The sequence below is a fragment of the Dinoponera quadriceps genome, unplaced genomic scaffold (assembly GCF_001313825.1).
Source record: "Dinoponera quadriceps isolate SergipeBrazil2010 unplaced genomic scaffold, ASM131382v1 scaffold3386, whole genome shotgun sequence".
NCBI lineage: Eukaryota > Metazoa > Arthropoda > Insecta > Hymenoptera > Formicidae > Dinoponera > Dinoponera quadriceps.
The window spans coordinates 1027345-1053586 of record NW_014557714.1 but is presented as its reverse complement, the minus strand read 5'-3'; the positions used below and the strand labels follow the sequence as shown (position 1 = coordinate 1053586).

At 42.1% G+C, this 26242-nt stretch overlaps 4 protein-coding genes across 6 annotated transcripts in view; 2 read left to right on the top strand and 2 right to left on the bottom strand.

Annotated features, from left to right (window-relative positions):
- The window catches only part of LOC106749407 (transcriptional activator Myb), a 58075-nt gene extending 48896 nt beyond the window's left edge, over positions 1–9179 (bottom strand). Inside the window, exon 1 of the mRNA XM_014628816.1 lies at positions 8623–9179. Within this exon, the coding sequence (XP_014484302.1) occupies positions 8623–8639 (17 nt within the window). The 5' untranslated portion in view covers positions 8640–9179. The remainder of the gene's footprint in view (positions 1–8622) is intronic.
- A 1481-nt stretch (positions 9180–10660) lies between these two features.
- Positions 10661–13581, top strand: LOC106749411 (checkpoint protein HUS1). Its single transcript, XM_014628821.1, has 3 exons — positions 10661–12460; positions 12663–13069; positions 13136–13581. Exons 1-3 carry the CDS (start codon positions 12409–12411, stop codon positions 13505–13507), a joined length of 831 nt encoding a protein of 276 aa, XP_014484307.1. The 5' UTR covers positions 10661–12408; the 3' UTR covers positions 13508–13581.
- Positions 13545–16000, bottom strand: LOC106749410 (nuclear pore glycoprotein p62). 2 transcript variants are annotated; one of them, XM_014628820.1, is made up of 6 exons: positions 15836–16000; positions 15616–15727; positions 15142–15420; positions 14533–14902; positions 14191–14431; positions 13545–14060 (listed from the first exon to the last, which is right to left on the bottom strand). In XM_014628820.1, the coding sequence occupies exons 2-6, from the start codon at positions 15668–15670 to the stop codon at positions 13698–13700; spliced, it is 1308 nt and encodes a 435-aa protein (XP_014484306.1). In that variant the 5' UTR covers positions 15671–15727; positions 15836–16000; the 3' UTR covers positions 13545–13697. The 2 variants fall into 2 exon arrangements, with proteins under 2 accessions (XP_014484306.1, XP_014484305.1); XM_014628819.1 differs by having other exon boundaries at positions 15616–16000.
- Positions 16001–17071: 1071 nt separating this feature from the next.
- On the top strand, positions 17072–25510 carry LOC106749413 (transcription initiation factor TFIID subunit 4-like). Of its 2 annotated transcripts, none has more exons than XM_014628823.1 (10): positions 17072–18290; positions 18636–18914; positions 20742–20858; positions 22379–22711; positions 22919–23161; positions 23309–23571; positions 24064–24230; positions 24334–24464; positions 24648–24830; positions 25054–25510. In XM_014628823.1, the coding sequence occupies exons 1-10, from the start codon at positions 17262–17264 to the stop codon at positions 25330–25332; spliced, it is 3024 nt and encodes a 1007-aa protein (XP_014484309.1). In that variant the 5' UTR covers positions 17072–17261; the 3' UTR covers positions 25333–25510. The 2 variants fall into 2 exon arrangements, with proteins under 2 accessions (XP_014484309.1, XP_014484310.1); XM_014628824.1 differs by having other exon boundaries at positions 17074–18290; positions 18636–18851.
- The last annotated feature ends 732 nt before the right edge of the window (positions 25511–26242 follow it).

Genomic DNA, 26242 nt, shown 5'->3' with positions numbered 1-26242 from the left:
TAAATAGAGTTAAGAATTGGTCAGAAACTAGAAAAGAAATAACAAAATGCACATGAATAAATAATGGTCAAAAGTTTCGAGCACTTATCGATGATAACATTGTCAACAAATTTATTATCATAATTTGTATCCTTTTGTTTGTGTCGAAACTGAAAATGACGATAAAAACAATTATTTAATTATAGTTCAAGAAATATAGGCTATAATTTAATGCGTATAAACTAATAATATGAGATATGTGAAAATAAAACAATAAAATATATTTTTATTTTAATTTATTTTATTTTATTTTAATTTATTTTATTTTATTTTATTTTATTTTATTTTATTTTAATTTATTTTAATTTATTTTAATTTAATCTATTTTTATGTTTCATGTTGTCAGAGAAACTAAAATTCCTTTTAAATGTTACATTATTAGACTTCATTTTTAACAACTCTCGAAATAAAGAATGTTACAGCGGAAGAATAGAAATAATCTCTATCCTCTTGCAGAAAATTAAAACCCATGTCTCACTCGTAAACTTTTACAGAACTGCCATACACATTATCTCAAAGTAAAACATTAACTTCGAAAGAAATGGCTTTGAAGATATTCTTTTCCCCACACCAGAGAAGCCTCAGATATCAAATTCTCTTTCGATTGTTTCCTATATGATAAAAATTAAAACTGAACTTTAATTTTAATTATCATATTGATGATCAACGTCGTAAAATGAACTAAAATCGACGGTTTAAATCCGGGGTACAATTTTTGTGTTGGCCAGTATAATCGGGCAATCACGCGCAAGTCGTGTCGCACTTGGAAACCTCTTTCATCCGAGAAGCAATCCAAGTAGGAACGATTCTTTCGCGAAGACACGACGTATCCACGTGAAGTTACTTTTCAAGGTACACGGAGCTCCGCGCGTACGCTAACACCACGGCCGGAAGGAATCTTGGATACACGGAGAGAGGGGAGCGCGGAGGGCGCGAAAGAAGAGAGGCGACTCGTCTCGCGTGACTCGCCCGCTCTAGAGAGCGCGCGCGCCGGAGAGAAGTTCGCTCCGAAATTGAGAGGAGAGAGCATATGCCGCGCCGCGACTGAAAGGATATGCAAAATCTGGAAGAAAGGACTTCCTGCGTCGCGCGACGCGCGAACGGAGGTGCGAAACCGCGAGGGCGAAGCGTGCTCGCTCGCTCGCTCCAACGTCTTCCTCCCCCTCCTCTTCCCCTCTGCTGTTCCTCGACAGTGCTCCGTGAAAGGAACAACGAAGAGACGGCCGGGCAAGAGGACGAACAAGAAAACAACGAAGAAGTCCAAGAAGAAGAAAATCAAGATGAAGAGAAAGATGAAGGGGCCCGAGGACGAGTGAGGGAGGGGAGGGGGGAATGCAGGCGCAGGTACACGGCCGTGATGATACACGCCGGCGGATGAATGCAGGTCGTTCCGTGATACGGACAGGTTTTTCTCGCCGGAGCGCATTGGAAGCTCTCTCCTTCTCTCTTCTCAGCGTCGGTCGCCGCCTTCCGGGTTCTCAATTTGGTAAAAAGAAGAACAAGAAGAAGAAAAAGAGAGAGCCAGCCGGGCCCGGGCTCTCAGGCCGCATAGCTGAGAACCGGCCACCCGCGGTCGCCCGGGCATCACGGATGAACGAAAAAGCGTCCGGAGAACTTCTCGAATAACGGGCACGAACGTGTACGGGCGTCGGCTACGCGTGTATGTATGCATACACGATGGACGCGCGAAAAACGCACGGCCGGCCGTGAGTTTTCAGGAATCACCTGTTGTACCATGGCGGCTGCGACGGGAAGCTGGACGGGTGATAATTGCGATGGTGTGCGTTCCCAGTCCGGACATGCAATTGTCGGCCGTGTTTAAGTTCGTCCGCTACGGCACTCGATCGAAGAGATACTTCGGGGAGGCTCGGCGCGATGTGAGGAAGAACAGCGCTGATCACATTGATCAGCGTCCGACCGAAACCACACTTGAATTGAGTTCAAATGATACTTGTATCGATATAAATTCAAATTGAGATTTAAAATCTTCTAAGAAGATTCTGATATTCTTGCTTATATATGAGGATATCTATTCTTGATTTAAGACTAATTTTTTTTCCGTGCACCTTTTCCCAGTTCCGGCCGAAATGGAAAACGAATATTCCGTTCTTTTTCAATTTCGGCTGAAAACAGAAGCCGAAATTTCGGTGAAGTGTGTATATAAAGTAATAAGTAAATAAGAATAAGTGAAATAGAGTAAATGATATAAAAATAATATAAGAATGTGGAATAGAAGTAAAAAGAAATATAAATAAGAATAAATAATAAAAAGAATAAAAAGGAAAAAAGAAAAATAAATAAAAATACAAATGGAAATAAGGAGAGAATAAATAAGAAGACAAATAGAATAAGAAGAATAATTAAGGAAATGAATAAAATCAGAGAAATAAATATGAAAAAATAGAATAAAATAAAAAAAATGCAGGAATAACTTGAAAAATAAGTGATACTTATGCAAACAAAAGCATTGCGTTCATTTTTCTTTAGTCGTTCGATTATAGGAAATCTCATGTAACCTGACACAATGTGTATGTAGGTAGAACCTGAGGTCACTTGTTAACCTGTTGAGAGTTATAACAGCAAAAGTAAAAGGAAGAAAAGAGAACGCGAAGAGGAGAGAGTTCGCGAGGGCTGCAAATTTATTTCCTCGTTCGGAAAAAAACTATGTAATACAACGGAGTGTATTCACAGTGTACGAAATTCTGATTCCACTTCGTGTATTTCTCTTGTTTTCATTATGAACATGTTTTTCAAAATTCGTATTTACTCGATCTCAAAACTTGAGTAACAATAATTCATATTGACTTATGTCATTATTATTGTTATTCTATATCATTGTTATCACTGTCATCATATTGCACTGACCAACACAAATATCCTGCATATAAATCGTCAATTTTGGTTAATTTTGTGGCATTGATCACAAATAACAATTAGAGTCAAAATTTAGCTGTAATTTCCAATATATAGTAAATAACGATTAAAAGAAAATTTTGAGTCTTTTGTGGTATGGAGAAAAGAAAATATCTTTAATATCGTTAAATCTAGTTTTTTTTTACTTTAAGATGGCATATGTAGCAGTCTTATAAAAGTTTATGAATGAGACATGTATTTTAATTTCCTTTAGGAAGATAGAGATTTCTATTCTTTCGTTATTTTCTATTTCGAAGCCATTAAAAGACGTATAATAACATAACATTTAAAAGAAATTTTAGTTTCTCTGACAGGAAATCCAAATAAAAATAAAAAATTATAATGAAAATACGTTCTATTACTTTATTTTTATAGTTTATACTATTAATTTACAAAAACTAAAATATAGCCTTCGTTTTTTATAACCATAACAGAGCAATTGTTTTTTTATTATTATCTTCTATTTCAACACATAAACGTGAACAAAAAAATTCCAATAAAAAAAAATACAATTTATGATACGAAAGTTATTAACCAATGTTATATCAATATCATTATTATATTATAATCATCTTCGTTATATCATTATTTTATTCATCATATATGTTATCATCTTTATCATTTTTTTTATATATTATAAAAGAAAATCACATTAATCAATCAATTAATGTTATTTTAAATATTCTTAAATTCTCATCTCTCTCGTTCGCTTCGCGTAGGCGACATATCGTCGAGTCGTTCGCGGGGCCACGAAGAGACCGCTCGTCGGCGTGTTCTCGCGCGATCATCGTCTCGGGAGCGAGCCACGTTCCACAAGGGTGCAATCGTCGAGAGAGAGAGAGAGAGAGAGACGTCGGCTCTTGCATACGGGTTTCCGAAGTGCATCGAATTTGTACACGAGGCCAAACGTATGAACTTAAAGAGCCACATGCGTGCCAGGGCCGGGTGTCGATCCCCGAGCCCCCTTCTCTCTCTCTCTCTCTCTCTCTCTCTCGCCGCCGTAATGAATAGCGTGCATATCCACAACGGGTGAAAGAGATGGGGCGATCGAAACCAGGAGGGTTGCGCCGCTCGCTCGTTCGCGTCTGTTCCTGTGAACGAGGCAGCTGTCTCCCGTTTGTTTCCGCGCGCGTTCTTTCGCGCGCGAGATGACCGACGACGATGACGAGGGCACGTCGTTGTTGTGACGTCGACGTCGTCTCGCCGACCACGTGTGTGTGCGTGCGTATATGCATGTATGAGTACGTGTTAGTGCGAATTTCCGGCTAAGAGACGCCGCCGCCCCCGTTGTGGGACAATTCATTTCCGACCCACCCACGTGCCGTTTTCGGACAAAATTATCCCGAACGGCGCGCGACGGGACGTTATTACGCGAACGAATGAATATTCTATGCCGCATCCGCGCAGAGAGAGAGAGAGAAAGAGAGAGAAAGAGAGAGAAAGAGATGCGTACAATGTATAGCTGTCGAGAAGAGCGTGTCGTTTTCGCGGAAAATCTGTCGCTCTTTGTCGGCGACTTTGCGTAACTTCGCATACCCGCGTAGCTTTGTCGTTACTCGCTGTCGCGACCGATTCGGCTCGACGCCCCTTCGTCCTCTAGGTCGCCCCGAAGTCTTTTCTTCACCCTCAACCCCTTTTTCATTTACGTCTCTTTGATCTCTCACGTCGGCTCGGCGGTGCCTCGGACGCGACTTTCAACGTCGCGTGTTTTGAATTTGCGAATTATAAATTGCGCGGCTTTCTCACGACCTCCGAGTAAGCGCGCGTCGTTCGTCTTAGCGCAAATGAAACAAATGCGCTTGATTAAGATCACTTTAAGGACAGATCACATGGACCGAAGCCGGTCACAACCCACTTGAACCCAAACGCGTGTTAAACGCGTACAGGAAGCGAAACTGCGACACACGCGTACAGAAAGAGCGGCCGAGGGGGAGGAGGGGAGGGGGAGAAGAAGGGAGTCAAGTACAGTTTTCGTAGCGCGCTATGCTAATGACAGATAGAACGCGAGACTTGTTACTAGACGAGCAAGCGAGAACAGAAGGGAAGAGAGAGAGAGAGAGATGGGTGCGGGAGGGTGTGACAGGGTGGCGGATAGGCAAGGGCATGCGTGGCCTTGTCCGCAAATACGAGGAGACCAGGCGATGGACGCGTGCTACGACGACGTCTGTTTGTCGTGGCCGACCCCGCCATGGCAGTGGCATGGCTTGGCATGGCAGTTGCCATGCGGGGCGGCACCGGGACCCGCGGCTTGACGTCATCCTATCTCTCCCAACGGGCAAGTTAATATTGATAAGTGGGAGCGTGCGGCGTTCCGGGACTCGTGGGACGAAGAGGGAGAAGAGGTGGGGACCGCCGCTTCGTTTCAAAGAGCACATCCCGAATCGCACGTGATCGGCCGGGGAATAAAAAGCGACGCTTTATGATGAGCACTTTTGACTTGAATATTACATCGTCGGATATCGAGGGAATATCGTACGAGTGTCATACATTGAAAAGAATTATAGTTATTTCCGGCCTTATAACTATTCTAATTCGGGCAAATCTTGATTTCTAAATACTTATACTGACGTAAGCTTTATGCTATCCTTCCCTAAATTTCATGAAGTGAAATTTTTCTCGAAAAATAGTGATAAATAATTAACCAATTCGCCTAATTCTAATTTGTGCGAGCCTCAATTTCCAAATATGTATAAATACCTAGTCTAATATAGTCTAAATCTATTTTTCTCCCCTTACCTCTCCACACCCTCTTTTTCTCTTTCCCTCACTTTCTCTCGTAATCGTCCCCTTTCTTAAATATAACCGCGCGGACCTCCCGGGTGTTTTCACGGAGTGTCTCTCCCCGAAGAAGAAAGTTGACCCTTTTGTAACGCGTCGCTGTCACGGGTTATTCTATACTTTTCTCGGTTATCGGATACAAGAATGAGAAAGGAGAGATTCATGCAAACGTGAGAGCGTTGCAAGAAGATTGTGTCACCGAGGGAGAAGAACAAATGGGGAAGATCGGATATTCTACGTCGCAATTTGTGAAACAGATGATGACAGAGAGATTACAGCATTTTATACCATCAATAATAATATAATAAACAAATTAAAAACAAGTGAAATTACATATAAATACCGGTAACCTAATAATGTTGTTTAAATATATATAATAATGTTGTTTAATGTTGTTTAAAAAGTCATACGAAACGAACGAGAATAAAAAAGAAAATACCACAATGCGCGACATTGATATTTTACTTAATATTTCATCTAACATCTTAACATATTTATCTATTATATAATTAAATATTCATTATATTATTCACTTTGAAATTAAAGCTATTTATGTTTTTATTTGTTCATACTTTTTACGCAATCTTTATCTAAAATTGCGAAAGTGTTTCGTCACAAAAACAAAATTTTCCCCGATAGAGCGTACCTCATAAAGCGTTCGACCTTAATCCGTATATTGACACTTCTAGCAAGGTCGACCCTTCAATCTCGTTCCGCAAACGAAAGCTCGCAAGTCCGTGCTTATGTCTCCGCTTACGAATAAGAAAAAAAAAAAAGGAAAACAGTAGAGAAAAGTCTCACACGCACATGCTACGTGATAAGTTATATATGCGAGACGCTCACATGGAAATCAACAATAAGTGGCGATCGACGACAAAAAATACGACTGTTTAAATCGCGGGAACAAGCGATACGCGCGATAACATGTTGACAAACATACGCGACCTATCAACAATAAGCGTCCCTCCTCTCCCTTCTGAAACACACCGACGAACATGACTTCGATAGTTCACCTCGCCACATGTACATGTGTCTCTTTCGACATTTCGCGCACACGCGTTATATTACATAATAATTATCGCAATACCGATAATAAGAACGTGACTAATGATAATTACGGCAACAAAGATAAAAAAGAGCCGCCATGCTGTCGCGTCAGCCGCGCGATACACGCGGAAAAAGGTTAATTGAAAATCGCGACAAAGCATTCCAGTCTCCGCGCGGAAGGACACCGTTTCCAGGCGGTACACATTTCTGAAGGGCGTCTTCAAGACGTTTCTTGTCTCTTGTTCACAACCTTGCGTTAAGACATAAGCAGTAAATATATTGTTCGTTTATTAGAAGAATAATCGACCGTAGTTGGTCAATGACTTACATCTTAAAGCAAGGTTGTAGATAAGGATTAACCCCTTGCCCCTCAATCTTGTTTTAAAACGTAAGCAGTAAGCAAATTGACCAACCACGGTCGTTTATTAGAAGAATAATCGATCGTGATTGGTCAATTTGCTTACATCTTAAAGAAAGATTGTGGATACACGTGGGATACACGTTCAAGCTATGTAATAATATAATATCGCCATTGCTCACGTTCGTCCTTGTCAATATTCTTCTTTTTGTTTTCTTTGTTCTTCGCTGTTTTTTATATACTTTAGTGCCTGGTCTATTAGCCAAGTTCTAACGAAAGAAAAATTATTTCAAGAAGTAGAAGAAAATAATCAAGAGATTAATATATCTGTGAGATACATTGTAATCAGTCATGGGTGGAAAATATTGCGACTAACGGAGGGTTAACCCTTTGCACTCCGCTGTCGCCGTAGCGGCGACATGGTTGTTTTGCTGCCTCGGCACTTTAAGAAATTTTAAGTCCTAAAATTTATGTTTTTCTTTTATAATATAAGTTAGAATATGTTTTGTTATAAAATAGCTAAGAAATAAAAATTTTGTTTTATTGAAACGACTCTATTTTTCTTCTACATCATAGGTATGTACTTGGAACTAATAGCCTCTATGCATTACTAGGCTGGAGTGCAAAGGGTTAAATGTCACTAAGGTATCTTTGAGAATTGTGTGCTGGAGTTCGGGTTGCACACATTGAAGCCTTACTTGATCGCAAAACAAACGCTAAATACGTCTTCCTCATTCTAAGTATTGTTTTTCTTCTACGAATATCACATGCATTAACATACATTGTTTCACATTACACAAACGTCGCCCGCTCAAGTCCCAACGTTGCTTCAGCTTGAGAATAGGAAAGACGCATTTAGCGTTCAGTACGCGTCGCAGAGAGGACGGTTCCTGGGAGACGACCGTGAATCCTCTAGTGCGAGCTCATGAAAAATGAACGTTTCCAAGTACTTTCAAATTAGAGAAAGGAACTTCGCTTTCCACGAGTTCACGCTAGAGGAAGAGGTTAACCCCCAGTGCGGGAAGGAGGAAAAAACACGGAAGTTCCGACGGCTCGGGGGATATCGGCTCGAGCCGACGGGCGAGCCGCCGCCTGTCGTCGTGAAAACGCCGATTTGCCCGAATCTCGACGATCGAGCGACCGAGGCAACTCCGTATTTCCCCCCGCACTCTCCACACCTCGCCTCACCTTTTTTTCCTCCCGCCGAAACGCGCACTTGTCGTGTCTCGGAAGCGCGGTCGAAAATAGGCTCGCCGTTTGCGCTCCCCCTGTGTCCCCTCCGCGAAATTTTCCTCTTGATCGCCCGCTACGTCGAGATACACAGGAGGGCAGAAAAACGGCACGGGCGAATCCCAGGGCGAGCCCGACGGCTGGGCTTCGCGTAGTCGGGAAAATGCGCGGGTCGCACGCTCGAAACACCGCAACGACGGCGAGAAACCCGACAGACAGATAGACACACACACACACGCGCGCAAAATCGAACTTACCTTTTCCCGAGAGACATATTGTTCAGTGCAGCATCGTTCCGGGGTGAACACTCGTGCTGAACACCAGCCGTTGAACACTCACCGAACGGTCAGATGCTCGACGTCGCGACACCGGCGATTTAAACAATATGGCCGTGGCTCACCCTCCGGGACAATAAAGCCAGAGAGAGGCCCGAGTTGTCCATGAACGACGAACGAGCGCGCGCGCAAACGATACCGGGGAACACGACGATGACGGGGCGATGGAAGAGAAAGAGAGAAAGAGATAGACAGAAATATTTGCCTCACATCCGCGAATGACAGAACTGTCATGCGACCCGTCGCGTTCGACAGTCGCGTTCACCTCACCGCGGCGAGTCGGCCGATCGATAATCTTATCGCGCGGATTCACGCGTCACACTCGACTTGCACTCGACGTCGATCGGGGTTACGACGGGCAGCGACGTACGTGTGCTCGCTGCGACGCGCTCACCTCCGCGCGGGGTAACTTCGCGATGGCGCGCGGGGAGAGACCGCCGGTGGTGCGTGTGTGAGTGCCGCGAGTGTAGGTGTGACTGTCGCCCGCAGACTCCTGCCTTACCGACCATGAGCTTTATCACCACCGGGATTTGTTCGGTGGACTCCCCTCGGGCCGCTTCGTTCTTCTTTTTGCGCGTAATCGCGTAGGACGGACGTAGTTCGCTTCCGTAGACGTGCGAAGTTTTCTCGTCGCTTGTGTGACGCTGATTTGTGTGTCTCCCAAGAGATCGTTACGTCACGTTGTGACGCTGGTAGCGGGCGCGTTAATTAGAGATTACTGTGCTCCAGAGATATTTGAGCTTTGTGGTATCATCGGGAACATGTCACGTGTTGAGTCGCTCGGTTTATCAGCTTCGCGAGAGATATCGCGTAAATGTGTGTGTGTGTGTGTGTGTGTGTGTATGTATGTATGTATATTCGGTAGTTCGATACTGTTTTTGGTATATTCTTAAAGGATTCGTTCGATTTATCGTTGAACAGTCGTACGGATGGATTCATTGTGCAATTGATGTTGCATGTTGTTGAAATAAAAGAATTGAAAAGTGGTTATTTCTGCACTTCACGCGCACAAAGCCGGCACTGTTGACATCTGTGCGAGAAAAAGTGAACTACGATGAAAGGTGTAAATGATAAAGTAAACAATTTTCAGGTTGAATAAGGTTCAAATCAATCCGAATCGATGTGAATTTAAAGGAGTGCCAAGACCGATGACGAATTAGATAAGCTGCGATAATGTAAAGGCGATCCTCAAAATATTAAGGGTGCGTTCGGGAAGCGTGCTATTAGCGTTGATCAGGGCTAGTCATCCTATTCTTGTCGTATATCTAATGAAGGATAAAGATAAAATGACGCGTTAACGTTGATAGAGTCCTCCCCGAACGCAGCCTGAGTTATATCAGGCCTCAGAAAAAAATACAACTTTCAGCCAGATGTCAGAGTGCACTCCNCCCCCCCCCCTTGCCGCCCACGATATGGTGAATTCGATTGGATGCACTAAAGTGCATCATATATAATCGCTTTCAGCAGAACGATTACGTTTACTTTGCAACTGCAGTTTTCTGTGCTGACATTGGATTATTTCCGTAGATTTAAAAGAATAATCTAATCTCAGCTCGGAAAATTTCCAACAGTTGCAAATTAAACATTCGGCTGAATATAGCCATTGACGTTAACGATTGACGTCAAAGAAAAAAGTTAGATCGCATCCACTTCTAGCGTCACGCACCGATGAGATAATACTAAAGACCATTGCTTTCATGGAATTTAGCGTAAAAGAAAATTCCTCTGTTTAATAAGTTGATAAATCCAGATGATAAATTTGTTCCACCAACGCTATTGTTTAATAATCTCCCGTTGATAAATTTCTTGGTAGATTTATGTTAAATCAGCATAAATGATAACTGCAGAAATACAGTTTCACAAAAATATTTAATATATTTCAGCATTGTTTATGCATATATCAATAAAAACACCGAGGGAGAGGGGGGATAACCGTAAATAACAAAATTAATACTCTCATTATACCTTGATCCCCGTACCCTCCCAGATATTTGTATTGAATAACTAAAAATGGTTAAATATTCATGCCATCCTTCTTCAATTACCTCCGAATCCTTCGGAGTCTCTATCACCGTACGAAAATTTATGCAGAGCTGAAAGTCTTTAATGTTACCTCGCCAGTGCTTCGTGCAACGTGAATTACCAAACATAAGATTTGAATTTATTCGTCAAAATTTATTTCGTTCCCTCCAAAGTAATCCTCTTCCACTATAATGCATTTACGTCAACGTTTTTTCCAATCTTCGAAACATGCTTTAAAGTCGTTTTCGTCAAACCCTTCTCGGACTCGCAGCGAATTTTTTTTTTTATGTCATCAATCGATTCAGAATGAAGCGGAAATTTTAGTCGGGGAAAAAATCACACAATGCCATATCAGGTGAATATGGAATTTGCGGGGCCGTATTTGTTGAATTTTTGACCAAAAATTCACGAACAACAAAAGCATTGTGAGCAGGTGCATTATCGTGGTGCAAAATCCAATTATCTCGCCACAAATCAGGTAGTTTTCTGCAAATTGCTTCACACAAACGACGCAAAATGCTCAAATAATATTATAATTATATTAAATATTATAATAATATTCCTTATTGGCAGTTTGATCAGTCGGAAGGAATTTGTGATGCATAACACCACGACAATTGAAGAAAACAGTCAACATTATCTTGATTTTTGATTGACTTTGACGTGGTCTTTTCGGTCTTGCTTCACCTTGCGAGCGCTTTGATTGTTGAACTGTTTCGGTGACAAAAGCGCAGATTTATGTTTCATCACTCGTAATGATGCGTTTTAAGAACGATTTGTCTCCAGAAAACATTTCCTCGGTCGTTTTAACACGTTTTTTTGGAAAAAATTCTACGTTTTCGGGATGACTCGAGATGCGACGCGCCGCAAGTCTAAATGATCTTTTAAAATTGCTTGACAGATCCAAACGATATTGAAACATGTTGAATAATGTCCCTAATTGTTAAACGACGATCATTGAGCACCAAATCTCTGACTTGAGCGTCGTCTTACTCATCAGTTGAAGTGGATGGTCTATCAGAGCATTCCTTGAACATCTTGTACCATTCGGAAACTCTGATTTTTGATAGAGTATCGTCACCAAAGGCGTTTTGCAACATTTCCAAGTTTTTGTAATAGTAATTCCATTGCAAAAGCAAAATTTAATGCACGTTCTTTGCTCAATTACACTCGACATTTTGGGAAATCGCCGAAGCAAAAATTTTTCACACAAAATATAAGCGTTTATTTGCAAACGCAAACAGATAATAACTAGATGGCGATGAAACTCGTACCAACCTGAGAAAGAAACGATAACAGCGCCATCTTGCACGCATGCAGTTTAAATAAACCGTTCCTGATACTTTTCGATTACAGTAGTATTTCTCAGAGAAAAACAAACTTCACACAAATATTTTTAAATGTATGTATTTTAAGAATATGTAATAAGAAAAAAAATGGCCAAATATTTTTTTCTCCATGTAATTCCCCCCTTAAATATCACTCTACCCTCAATGTGGTATTTCTGAACGCAGCCTAAAATTGGTTCAGAAAGTGCAGCCATAAAGAACAGATCTCTACAGTCGCTGAGTATTCGCCTATCCGTAGCCGTGGACGTTTTCCGCGGCAATTTCATATATCGTTGCGATGTTCGCCGGCGTCGATGGCGACACGAATGTCAACGATAAACACACGATTTAAGCGAAGATGAAATTCAGATGCAGAATGATGGACGCGGGCTCCATGCGGGATTTCACGAGTAAGATCCGAATTCTACGGGCATTTCTAACCTCGTTTCACACGTCAAGTGTATAAATCATAACATCGCACAAATTCCTCGCTCTCTCATCGACGCGCAAAATATTTACGATTTTTTGCTTTACGAGCAGATCGAATAATTCCCTGCTGACTCTCAGCTGTGTTTTTTCTTCGACCTTCACGCTAATCACGCGAGATTTCAGGCATCGTCAACACCATATCCCGGATGGCGAAATTTTGCGTCCTGCGCCTCACACCGGACGAACTGTGCTTCAACGTCGGCGACGAGAGAGTGCCTGTGCTCTGGGCGGTGCTCTCTCAGGAGCACTTCTTCACCGAGTACACGATGGTCGGCGTATGTGAAGATGAGAACGAGATCTGTCTGGAATACGATGCGTCGATGTTCGCCCGGAGTTTGAACAGTCTGAAGGTAACGGCGAAGAGCGTGAAAATCAAGTTGACAAATAAGCGGCAGCCTTGCCTGACGTTCGAGATCGACCTGTCCTCCGTGGCGATCGATTCGCGACAATGTGTGCACGACGTGCCAGTGAGGCTGATACCGCGCAAGGAGTGGCAGGAGTACAAAATGCCCGTCATCCCTGAATTCGATGTGAGCGCAACCAGACGCATTGTCCTGCAATGATCCATCCAGCGTGTAAACGATCTTCCATTTCAGATATCCCTGGAGATACCGCAGCTCAAGTACCTGCGGCACATCGTGGAGAGGATGAAGAGCATGAGCTCCAGGCTGGCGGTGATCGCCAACACACAGGGTACACTGATGCTCAGAGTCGAGGTGGACCAAGCTACTGTAACGACTCACTTCAAAGGTCTGCGGGTTTGGAGCAGGCAAGGAGAGCAGGAGGAAGAGAACGGTGATGTTTCCGCGACTGTTAACGTAAAGAAGCTCGCGATGTTTCTGGGCTGGGACAGCCTCCATCCAGACAGTGTCAAGTGTAACATATTGCGGGAAAAGATGGTGAAACTGACATTGGATGTGGGCGATCACGTCAAGATGCATTACTTTGAGCCAGCTATTGCTCTTTGAACATGGTTCGGTGGAAGCTCTCAATCACACAGCGATGTTACCGAAATGTAAAATATACGTTTATTTCAATCGTATCCAGTTGCGCGCTATTCACTCTCTCCGTTGGATCGACTAAGCTAACGTTTTCCAAGGGAGAAGTAAGAACAAAATGATCCTTGCGAGTCCGTGGGAGTTCACAACGCGATCGGGACTAATTGTAAGCTAGATGCAGATTCTGTTCACTCTCTTGCCTAAAGTTCTGATGCATCTGGTCGATCTGTTGGATTTTCTGGCTCAGCAAAGATGTCTGTTGATCCAGCCACTGCAAACTGTTCATGTGCGCGTTCAAGATCTTGCCGATCTGGACAATGGGGTCGCTGGAGTCCTGAGCGCGGTTCGCTTCGTTCAAGTGTTCTATTATCTCCTTCAGGTCCTCCGACATGCGTTTCAATTGCGTGTCGAGGTTCTCCGACAAACGGTACGTGTACTCTCGATCGGGATCCGAGACGGAGAGCAACGCCAGTTCTTTTTCTAATGGCACCAGGCACTCCTGCAGCTCCTTCTGCTGCCCAATCTGCGAACAGGATTATTTCGACGAGACTTTAGTGCTCAATTTCGCGCTAATCTTCATTAAAAGTAAAACTTGTACAAATTTGTCTGTATACATAAATTTTACACATGCATATGCTGCAAATACAACTTACCACATAGTCTAATTCGTGTTCTAATTGCTGTTGTTCAAATTTCACCCTTTCGACCTCCTGATTCAATATTACTATCTTCTCCCCGTTCGTTATCAGCAATTTGTCCCAAACGTTAACTTGCGTCGCTTGGTTCACGAATACTTTCTCTTGTTCTTCTAATTCTAAGGTCCACTTGTTTATCGACTCTTCGAGTTGACAGAAATTGATAGCCGCTGGTTGAATACCGGTTGCAGAAGTGACACTGCAATATATGAATGTAACAAAAAGAAATATCACGAATTCAATAAATGTTTTGTTGAACTTACTTTGTTGCCCAGCAAAACGCGTAGATAAAGTGCTTACGTGGTGGTGGTTCCGAGAGAAGTGTGAGGGGCTGCTGGCGCTGTTAGACTGGTTGAGATAGCGGCAGAAGTTGTTTTGCTCAATGGAAACGCTGTTGAAGTGGTTGCCGTTGTGCCGACCCCGAAACTAAATCCGCCCACTGTAGTTATCGCAAGAGAAAATCCTGTGGAAGCAGCTGTGGTGGTGCCAGTTTTCGAAGCATCGAATGAGAGCCCACTCACAGGTGTTGGTGCTGAACTGCTGGTCAGATTAAAGCTTGGGGCTGATGCTACTGTAGTTGTGGACGTTGTAGTCGTAGTTGTGCTGCCTAAACCAAAGCCGGTTCCAATGGCCATAGGATTTGGAGTACCAAAAGTCAAGCCAGTGGATCCTTGTGTAAGCACGGTAGGTATCAGTCATCAATAGTGGTATCAATTTGAATAAATTTTAGAAACATCAAGTTTGATAAAAAATTTCCATGGATTAAGGAAAAAAATTATATCAAGAAAATAAAATGTCTATTTAGTAGTAGTAGTTTTAAGATATTATCTGAATTATTTGAATGATGCCTCAAGATTAGCTTTTAAGAAATCATAGAAACTCTGATCATTCTATGCCAGAAAGCTGTACCTGTCAGAGGTTTTGCTGCTGGAACACCAAAACTGAAGCCTCCTGCTGTAGTTGTTGCCAAAGGAAATCCTGTAGCTGTTGTTGTGGTTGTAGATACTTTAGCGGGATCAAAGGAGAGTGATACTCCAGATGTGGGTGTGACATTACTTGTAAGAGCAAAATTGGGCAGATTTGGTGTTGCAGACAAAGCTGTGGTTGTTGCAATGGTATTACTGCTAAGACCAAAGGTAGTTCCAGAAGTCATTGTGGTGGGAGTACCAAAGGTCAAGCCAGTGATTCCTGGAAAATACAAAAGATATATCACTACAGGTACTGGATTTAATTTCTGCAGGTTGATATATATATCGAAAAATACGCGACTTCCGTGAAAACTAGCGAAATAGGCTCTATTACTATATATTACTATACACATATTTATTAAGATGAGAAACGCAAAAACGTTTGGCACGTTTCTTCCTCATAAATACATCACACCTGTTGTTGTTTTTGGTGTCCCAAAGGATAATCCCGAATTTGGAGGTGTAGTCATTGTGGTAGTTTCAGAGAATTTCCAGAAACGTCTTTCAATCCGCCGCTTCGCAGTATTCTAACCTCAACCGACGGTTACAGCGGAATTAAGGCACAAACATCTGTATCAGAACGCTTTACTAAACTGCTAACTAGATCGAAATACAAAGTCCTAGAAAATATGTACGGTCAGTCACAGGACGGTTGCAGCAGTCGCAAGAAGTTACAATGTTTTTTCCCGATGAGCTTCGCATCCTTCATTTTCGCGAGCTTCAACGCATCTCGTATCCAATATTTGTGTGACATTAAATAGGAAAAGATATCTCTTTGGAATTACTAAAAAAACGAATTTTCTTACGGCTTCTGCCCACAGGACGCAGCAACGCTTGCCGCGCGGCGGAAATTCCGAAACTTAAGCCCGTATTGGACGATACTCGTTTTTTTGTTAGATCTAGTAATATACTAGAAATTAGTCAACTAGAATGCAACATTTCTAGTATGTTACTAGATTTATCAAGGTGTTTACGTTTAGCAATTGGATTTCCAATCGGATCAATCGATAGACGTATAATAACTAGACCGCGCGGATCAATCGTATTGCTATCAATATACTAGGGAAAAAAGTTCCCTAGACCATCGCACCTGTCGCTTCTCTAGTGTGATTGATCTCAGGCCTTAAACCTGTATACCGGAGTCGGATGTCGGAACGTAGCCGATGGTCCAATGAGAGAATTTATTTTTCGAAAGCGAGTTCTCCTCGGAGTATTGTAGAACAAGCCTAAAGCCCATATCAGACTACGGATTGGGGATTGAGATTGAATTGAATTTAGCCAATCGGTACAAAGTTAACTGAATTCTAGTTTAGTGAAATTTAGTGAACTTTGCACTGATTGGTCAAATTTCAATTCAATCTCAATCTCCAATTCGTAATCTGATATAAATGGGGCACAGATGTAATCTGCCCTGCGCCGGATGTCGGATGCAGTGTGAATCCTGCATTATGCTGGTTCGTTTACGAACGCATCGGAAGGTAAACATACTGTGATGATTGGTTTCAGAATACGCTTCTCCTTCGAGTACTCGCAAATGAGCGCGATTAAATGTGCATTTAAACGGCTACTTTTTTTTTACCGACAAACCCTTGTCTGGCACTTTTCCCGTCATACCTGCGGGTCCACGCTACCGTGACGCGGATACCGACGCGAATAAGCGTCTTGTCGAATGAGTCTTTCGAAGATGGCCATTTTGGCGGGTGACGTGTTTGTGCGTGCCCGCTCTTGACAGCCATAAAACGATCGGTCGCGTCGTGCGCGCGCGCGCGCGCGTGAGAGAGAGAGAGAGAGGAAGAGAGGCGGATCGCGTGTTCCGGCGCGGCGCGTGTCGCGCGATTGCACTCGGCACAATTTAATCGCGCGTACATCGCGCCGGGGGGGAGGGAGGCGCGCGTACGCGGATCGCGAGGAAGCGTGACCGGCGTCCGTACCGCCGGACGGTAAACATTGGATTCACCGCGACGTACGATTTGCCGCTGCGCTAGGGGGGGCAATGCACCATGGGAACAATTTGCGACAGGCGCATGCGCAAATCAGTTTACAGTTGGAGCCTGAAAGAAAATGGCGTCAGCTAAGTTTCTGGAGGAAGCTCTTAGCACTGATGTCGACGAATCTGCAGTGAACGCGATAGTGGGCTCCCTCGAGACGCAGCTGGTGACGTCGACGCCGACCGTGGCCGGGCATCAGGCGGGTTCCGCGTCGGTCAGCCAGCAGAATCATCAGGTGAACAGCGCTATTTCCAACGGGGGCACAATCACGACGGTGCAGCCACAGAAGCATGGGGTTTCGAACGGCGGCGGTGCCACCACGGTGAACAGCCTGATGACTCAGGAAGTCGCCAAGTCCATCACCACCAGCACTCTGCTGCCGGTGAACGTGGTTACTTCGAACGCAGTGGCGCCACAGGTCATCACCACACAGCAGCAGCAACAGCAGCAGCAGCCACAGCAGCAGCAGCAACCGCAGCAGCAACAGCAGCAGCAGCACACACAAGCAGCGGGGATATCCGCATTCATCAATCAAGTAACCTCGAATCAGGTGTCGAGCAATCAGACCGCGCATATACCGAGTCTGACGAAGTCGCACGAGCCAGTGAAGATCATCTACCCCGCCACCGTTGGCCAAGTGATCGCCACCACGGGGGTCGCGAATGCGAACAACAAGCTTACTTTTCCCGCCCAAACTGTTGGTCAGTTAGCGAACGGTACTCTGGGTATCACCTCACCGGCAGTGTTGCAGACCACGTCGAATGCCGTGACCAACGTGGGCTCCGTCAGTCAGACGGGCAGCCAAACAGTGACCGGTGTGAACAAGCCGACAGGTACGGCTCTAGTGATCAAGACCAGTGTCGCACCGGCCGGCATGGTGTCCGTTCCTATGACCGTACCAGTTTCTGGCAATGCGGTGAGCACAGCACTGCAGGCCAAGGCTGGAGTCACCTCCACGATAGTGCCCAGCAATGTTCAAATTCTCAATGTAAATACCATGCGGCCTGCCACGCCGGTGACAGGCCAGCAAGCCAATAAGCAAGTCACTTCTAGAGTGGTGATAGGCCAGCCTATGGTCGGGACGAGATCAGGAGCTCCAGGGGTAAGAGGCCGAGCTTGACTTTGTATTTGTAAACAGAGCTACGCGTGAGATTTGTTTTCCCACGTATACGCACGTGTGTCGAGCAATAGAGCAAAGATAACAGAGCTTGTTCTTGCGAATATCATTCGATATACTTCTAATTTCAGTTGATGTGATTTAAATTACACGATGTCAAAATATCTTCGTAATTTGTCAAGTCATTTTATTGAAAGCGCACATTTCCTTGAGTCTCGTGTTATTTCACTGCCGTTTGTGATAGAATTTCTCTCCTGGTCTTTTGTGCGAAATAGAGAATGAGAAGGGAATGTGTGGCGAGATAGTAACAATGAATATCGTGGTTTTCAGATAACGTTACAGGCTCTTCACGGCCTCCAACCTGGAACTCAGGGTCATCTGTTGTTGAAAACAGAGAACGGACAGTTTCAGTTATTAAGGGTGGGACCAGCACCGACCGCCGGTACTCCCACTGGTACTGCGGTTACACCCAATAGTATAGCTGGAAATGCAGTAGTTGCTGCTCCGTCTCCAGGCACTACCTATCGCCTAGCTTCAGTGCCGGCTGTAAGTAGGCTGAATACTCAGTACACTGGCCCACCACTCGCCACCCTAAGAAAATCTGTTCAGGTGACGCACTTTTATACCTCTTACAAGACTCGATGTAGTACTGTCGTAGAGATTTTTTATTAGTGACTTTACATTTTTTTCCCTGTGGAATGGTGTTTTATTTCAGTAAGGTGATGTGTTACATTTTTCACACTTTTGCGTTTTGTCCGTTTATACACGTTGAGATATGCGAATTACACTTTCGAGGCGGGAATGTTCATCATCGATTACCTCTTCATTTATTGATTGTTTGCAAATACTTAGTGCGTTTTAATTTCTGCGAGCACTACTTCTGTAGAAGGATTGCGTATACTTATACGTATATACATAGCTTTCAAATATGTATTAATTATGAATGCTACAGTTTTTAAGAGCGACTCTCTTTCACAACGTAACTTCGTTCTACTGTGTTCCATCAGATGATTGGCGATTTATCATCATTAGCTTATTTTTTGGGATGCATTTCTTTGGTAGTATGTCTTGAGTTTTATGGAGTGCAATAATTTTGCAGGTGAAATCCAACGCCTTCGTCAAATTATCGAGTATTGCATGAATTTCTGGTTAAAGGTGTTTTCGTAGGCTTTGAGAACTAAATTATTTTGAGGAAACCCATAACGGAGAATATTTACGTTTAATATATATTTTTTTTCTTTTCTTTATCTTTTTCCTGCATACGTGCATTTGTGCTGCAAAAGTTTATCTCTTTACTAATATATTTTTAAAAAATGTCATAAATCTGTATATCTTGATCGCTATATATAGAAAAGAAATGAGTAGAAAGATTTAAAAATTAGATGACTATATTCTACGTTATTATTCTATACGTTAACGTATAGCTATTATGTACGTTAACGTATGCTATTATTCTATACGTTAACAATATTATAATTTAGTTGAAAAGATGTGCATTGCTATTATATTTTCAAAATATAGATATAATTTCATTAAAATGCATTAAAATTCATAAATAATACTTTTTTTAATATTGCTGTAAAACGATCAATGAATGTTGACTATTGCGACACATGTTGTTTAAACGATATTTTTACATTAATAACTCAACTTATATTAATAATTAATTTATATTAATAATTTAACAATTGTGCTATATTGCAAAGACGAGTCTGTACAAGGTACAAGTGCGTCTGTAGAATACATTATAGCGAATAAGTCGATTATTATTGCAATTACTTGAATTCAAGAGTTGTTTAAAACATTTAACTCAGTCACTGTAAGTAATTGATCTGAATAGTTATAATGTGCAAGTAACTTATACGATTGTGATTATTTGGCAACTGTAGCCAATGAATTAATACTTTTCAATTGGGTATTATCATTTGTTTCTGTTTCTCTCAGCATGCACGTAGAAAAGTTAGATTTCTCATGTAGTAATATAGAGTTTGCCAAGATTCTCTTAATTGCATGCAATAGACAAAAAATTTGTCACACGATAACTTTATATACTTTTTTTGAAAGAAATATTCACTTCTTTATCTTGCATTTATAATTGTTATGCGTAAATATAAAGTAAGTATAACGTATGACTTTTGACATTTAAATTGCGCAAATTGAACATACAATGTGAAAGAGTAAGAAATATGTTTTCTGTTAAGTTAAATTTTACTTTGCAACCTGTCGTGCATTAAATTTTTCATTTTACTGCACATATATTCACAGGGGGAAATTATTTTTATATACAAGATCATAATAATTTTTCTTATACATATTTTTTAGAATTCTAATTAAACGATTAATGTAACAGTTATTATTTATGCTTTTGTGTACGCTATTATATTATCATTTGCAATATTATATTGCTGTAAATAATTAATGTACTCTAAACTATAGACTGTTGCTGCTACTATCACTACATCTACTACAACCCCAGCAACAGTAACCACAGCAGCTACAACCACTTCTGCACAAGCGGTTACCACTGTTCAAACGGTTCAAACCTCTACACCAGTACGTTGTATAAAATACATACATATTTATAATTTTTATTCAATATATTATATTATTTATGTTATATATATATATATATATATATATATATATCAGATAAAAAATTATATACTGGGTTGGAAAGAAAATAATGTCGTATTTTCCTAACAGATGACTTTAGTATGTTTTACTAGAAAAAAATTTCAATTTAGATGGCACAAATATATGCCATTCTGATAGCTGAGCCTAAGCGCTGACCTCTAAGCGTCATTTGTATAAAGAATGTATGTAGAAGCATTTTGTGTTAAGATCGAGAGAAAAATGGAGCAAAACAAATTTGTGTTTTCGTTGTTTGATGCTGTTTTACTTCCGGAAAAACTTAAAGGAAAAAACGCGACGCAAACGAAAAACAAAAATATATGCTGTGTATAGAAAAGATGCCGTAACAGAATATATGTGCCAGAGATGGTTTACGAAATTTCGTGCCGATGATATGGCACTTGACGAGGAACGCTCTGGTCGACTGGCTGTTGCTAAGGATAAATAAAAACTTTAATCGAGAATAATCAATGATACACGACGCAGGAGATTGCAGAAATATTCCACTTATCTCACACAACCTTCATTGAGCATTTGCATAACCTAGGACACGTGAATCATCTTGATGCCTGGGTATCGCATGATTTATCTGAGAAAAGTTTAATCGATCGCATTTCCATCTGCGATTCGTTACTTAAACGTAATGAAAACGACCCACTTTTAAAACGAATCGTGACGGGCGATGAAAAATGGATTATCTATAATAACGCAGTGCCCGAACGGTCCTGGAGAAAATGTTCAGAAAAGTTATTGATCACTCTAAAGACTGGGCTTCAATCGGAGAAGGTCATGCTGTATATTTGATGGTACTGGAAGGGTGTGGTATATTACGAGTTCTTTTCAAAGAACGTACGGTTTAATTCGTACAGTATCCAATTGGACCTTCAGTGCCAAACTGTAGGAAGCCATTGCAGAAAAGCGTGAAAATGGTGAATAGAAAGGGTGTTTTATTCCATCCGGACAATGCCAGGCTTCATGCTTCTTTAACCATCCGGGGAAAAATATTGCAACTTGGTCGAGATTTTTACTGCACCCAATATATTCACCAGACATTGCTCCTTCGGATTACTACTTGTTTCGATCCTTATAGAACTTCCTTAATGGTAAGACGTTCACTTTTTGGAGGACTGCAAAACTACTTTCAGCTGTTTTTCGCTGAGAAAACACCACGAGTTCTACGCGCGAGGAATTATGCAGCTGCCCGAAAGATGGCAAAAGATTATAGAGAACAACGGCCGTTACATTACTCTCCGATTGAAGTTGTTTTTAAATATAAACAAACTTCCTCCAATTTTGACTTAAAACACGACATTACTTTCTTCCCAACCCAATAACATACATATTGGGTAAAAAATTATATATGTCTCTCTCCGTGTGTGTGTGTGTGTGTTTGCATATATCACCAATATAATTATATACAATGGCATGTTTTCTTTTTTCAGCGTCAGAATTCTGAAAATACCAAAGAAAAGTGCCGTAAATTCTTAGCGAACCTATTAGAGTTGTCTAGTCGAGAGCCTAAAGCAGTGGAACGCAATGTCCGAACTTTGATACAAGAGTTGATCGACACTAAAGTCGAGCCGGAAGAGTTCTGCGACAGGCTCGAGAAATTGTTGAACGCTTCGCCGCAGCCATGTCTCATTGGATTCTTGAAGAAGAGTCTGCCGCTTCTGCGGCAGTCTCTTGTTACGAAAGAATTGGTGATAGAAGGAATCAAGCCTCCGCCGGCCAATGTCGTCTTTTCCATAGCTTCAGCTGTTCCAACTATCACGCAGGTAAGACCGCCTTATCTTCTCCCCCTCTTGTTTCTTTACAAATTCTTGTAATTCTATAATTCTACCTACAATTCTCATCATTATTCCTATAATTCTTATCTGTAATCCTGTAATTCTATCTTTAATTTTACCTGTAATTCTTATAGATTTTATCCTTCATATAGGATGAATCATCCAGGTATGAAATAATCTCCCTTTACATTATAGCAAAATCAATTCAGACCAGCGGTGGCAGTTGCGGCTACGGTTCCTGTAGCAGCGACCGCGACGGCAACGACTCAAGTGAGAGTGATGACACCGCTTCCAACGGCAGCGACGGCGGTGGCGGTAGCAGCAGCACCTGCACCAGTATCAACACCAACGCTAGCACCGGTGACGGTAGCGGCGACAGCAGCGACAGTAGTTACAACAACCGTTCCGCGACCTGCTCAACCTGTTCAACAAAGGCTGGTAAGATCTTTGCGGTCTGATTTCTAGCTGCTGATGTATGTGTGCGACGCGTCCGGTATTCCCGTGAATATCGTATGGGATTTGGTCGTGGCAAAAAAAGAAGAAAGGTTCCCGTGGATTCATCGTTTCACCGTTTGCCCGTTCCAGGTTCGACCAGTGACGACAGTGGTTCGCAGCCCTACCGCGTACGCCGTGAAATCGACGGTAGCGCTTACCGGAATTCGCCCGACCACCCCGGTTGTGCAAAAGCCACCTATTACGACCACAGTTGTGAAAACGATCGCAACCACCACGCAAGGCAAGACAGTCAATACAACCACCACTGTTAATAAAGCCGTAGTGCCTTCTCTCGTTCAAAAACCCGCCGCAAAGGAGAAAGAGAAAAAGTCGTTTTCATCAGCAGGATATACGTAAGTTTTGCACTCCCCTTTCTTCCATTTTTTTTTTTTGTCTTTCTCTCTGTACCTTCTCATATCGTTGACAGTTTTTTTTTTTTCATGTCTATCAATGCTTCAGAAATCATATTTTATAAGCTTTCTTAGAAAGCTAGCTCTTGAATGTTAATAAACGCTTTTATTCACTTATCTGTCTCTCTTTCATCTCGATGAAATGAATGAAGAAATTATACAGGGTGAGACAGTAACGATTGCCACCTTGAATATCTTTGGAAAATAAAGATATTTTATTAACGACAGATGAAGGTGAGAAACACTTACATTTACAGAAGACGTTCAAAGTGATATCAATGCGATTTTTGTTTTAAATACATTTTTCTCCCTCTCTTTATATTTCGAAGATATTCAAAGTGGTGATAGTCATTGACTCATCACATGATTCCGTATGCTGTTTAATTAATGCAAAATGGTAATGACGCGAAAATCGCACTTTGTTTTGTCACGTAGGGCGGACGACGACATAAACGATGTAGCGGCTATGGGTGGTGTTAATCTTGCGGAAGAATCTCAAAGAATACTCGGTTCTACAGAATTTGTCGGTACCCAGATACGATCCTGTAAAGATGAAGTATTTTTGCACATTACGCCGTTGCAGCAGAGAATTAAACAAATCGGTAATTTTCGTTCCTTCTTTGGCGCTATTTATATTTATTTACTCTCTGTTGCTATAAATTGGATTATACCCAATAGTATCTATATAAAACTGCGCTGTTTCAGCCTCCACTTACGGACTGGAGGAACCCAGCCAAGAAGTGGCAGCGTTAATCTCGCACGCTGCGCAAGAGAGGTTAAAGAATTTAGTAGAAAAATTAGCGCTAATTGCGGAACATAGGGTAGATTTTATTAAGGTAAGAGCTCGAGTTTCCCCATCGCATTTCGCGCGAATCTTTGTACTCTCTTTCGTTCAAGCGTGTACGAGGAACTAAGGACTACTGCTAATTAAAAAGCGTTACTATTTAAAATTATCTTTACAAAGGCACGGGATGTTTTACGTTCTTCACGTAACACGTTCCACTCGATTCTGCTGGCAGGTTGATCCCAGATACGAGGTGACGCAGGACGTGAGAGCGCAACTGAAATTTCTGGAGGATCTTGATAGGGTCGAACGTAGGAGACACGAAGAGCAAGAACGGGAGTTGCTCTTACGTGCCGCGAAGAGTCGCGCAAAAACGGAAGATCCCGAACAGGCCAAATTGAAGGCGAAAGCCAAAGAGGTAATACGCAAGTATCCGTGTTCTCCTGTTCGTTGGATTCGCGAAAAAAAAATTTCTATCAGCTGCGTTAGTAAAACGCCGAAACGAAGAATTTGTTTCAGAATTGTTAATGAATGTTATATCGATTGCTAATTTTGTAAATATCAAAATCGTAAGTCAATAAAGATTTTTAATCGAAAATCGTGTTATTTAGTACGGAATAAAAAATAATACATCGTTTCAGATGCAACGCGCGGAGATGGAAGAGCTGAGGCAGAGGGAAGCGAATCTAACAGCCTTACAAGCAATCGGTCCTCGCAAGAAGCCTAGACTCGACATAGCGGGCACGACCAATAGTTCGGGAAGCACCGGTGGTGCGAACACATCGCACAGCGGGCCGAACAGGCAGATGCCGATGAGACCGCGTTTCAAGAGAGTGAACATTAGGGATTTGCTGTTCCTGCTCGAGCAGGAGAAAGAAACGTGTAAAAGCACGACGCTATATAAATCATACTTGAAGTGATGCCCTGTGAAGGGCAGGAACTTCAGTGACCCGCCCGATATCTGGCGTCCTTCCTGTATGGTTTCGTGCGAGAAGCTGGTGGGACTCGGCGGAACTCACCGTGCGACGTTATCGTCTTACGTTGTAGTAGTGTACAGTGTTTTATAAGTCCGGGAGATCGCGATGAGGATCTCCCAGTTTGGCGNGGGGGGGGGGGGGGGGGAGGAATGCGGTCCGGGATTCCGCGTACATTCAAAATAAAATCGTTTCCACCGTGTCGATACTAAGCTTCCCTACTAATAAAATGACTGAACATTTTTTAAATGTAATATAATAGATCGTTCTTTATTTTTCAACACGAAATCGCATCAGTGAGAGAACGAGAATGAAAGATAGAGAGTGAGAGAGAGAGAAAGAGAGAGAGAGAGAGCGAGCAAGCGAGCGAGCGAGCGAGCGAACGAGCGAGAGAGAGAGAAAGAGAGAGAAAGAACTAAGCAATGCGGAGCATTTCTCGCGAGTTAGTCTCTATAGTCTCTTTTGTGGTGAGGACATTGTGCATGGCCATATATGAATAAAAATTGTTATATGGTGCGTGAATGTGTTAACATGCGTGAGTGCATTAGTGAGTGTAAATTTGTCACTAAGTATATGCTGGTTGCATTGTAATACTTGACCTATACTTTTGGACACTGTAGCGTCAGTGTAAAATAAGCGTGCAGGTTTTGTTATCATAGTAAAATCGTATTTTTGCAAACTGTAATGTAATAATATAATAATAATAATAATAATAATAATAAAAATAATACCGCGAGCACACTGTCCAAAAAGTATGGAATAATTTGTACAATATCTTACACATAATTAAATAGTGATAATTTCAATGTTGGTACAACAGAATATAGCTACTCTTCACCGGAAGATGGAATTGTTA

Bases quoted from the DNA above. Each gene is read 5' to 3' on its own strand.
- LOC106749410 (XM_014628819.1), bottom strand. From the start codon at position 15,670: ATGACTACACCTCCAAATTCGGGATTATCCTTTGGGACACCAAAAACA. The intron at 14,432-14,532 runs GTAAGCACTTTA...CATATATTGCAG, and splicing joins TCTCTCGGAACCACCACCAC to TGTCACTTCTGCAACCGGTA. The intron at 14,061-14,190 runs GTAAGTTGTATT...TCCTGTTCGCAG, and splicing joins AACACGAATTAGACTATGTG to ATTGGGCAGCAGAAGGAGCT.
- LOC106749413 (XM_014628823.1), top strand. From the start codon at position 17,262: ATGGCGTCAGCTAAGTTTCTGGAGGAAGCTCTTAGCACTGATGTCGAC. The intron at 18,291-18,635 runs GTAAGAGGCCGA...CGTGGTTTTCAG, and splicing joins CGAGATCAGGAGCTCCAGGG to ATAACGTTACAGGCTCTTCA. The intron at 24,831-25,053 runs GTAATACGCAAG...ACATCGTTTCAG, and splicing joins TGAAGGCGAAAGCCAAAGAG to ATGCAACGCGCGGAGATGGA.
- LOC106749411 (XM_014628821.1), top strand. From the start codon at position 12,409: ATGAAATTCAGATGCAGAATGATGGACGCGGGCTCCATGCGGGATTTC. The intron at 12,461-12,662 runs GTAAGATCCGAA...GCGAGATTTCAG, and splicing joins CTCCATGCGGGATTTCACGA to GCATCGTCAACACCATATCC. The intron at 13,070-13,135 runs GTGAGCGCAACC...CTTCCATTTCAG, and splicing joins CCGTCATCCCTGAATTCGAT to ATATCCCTGGAGATACCGCA.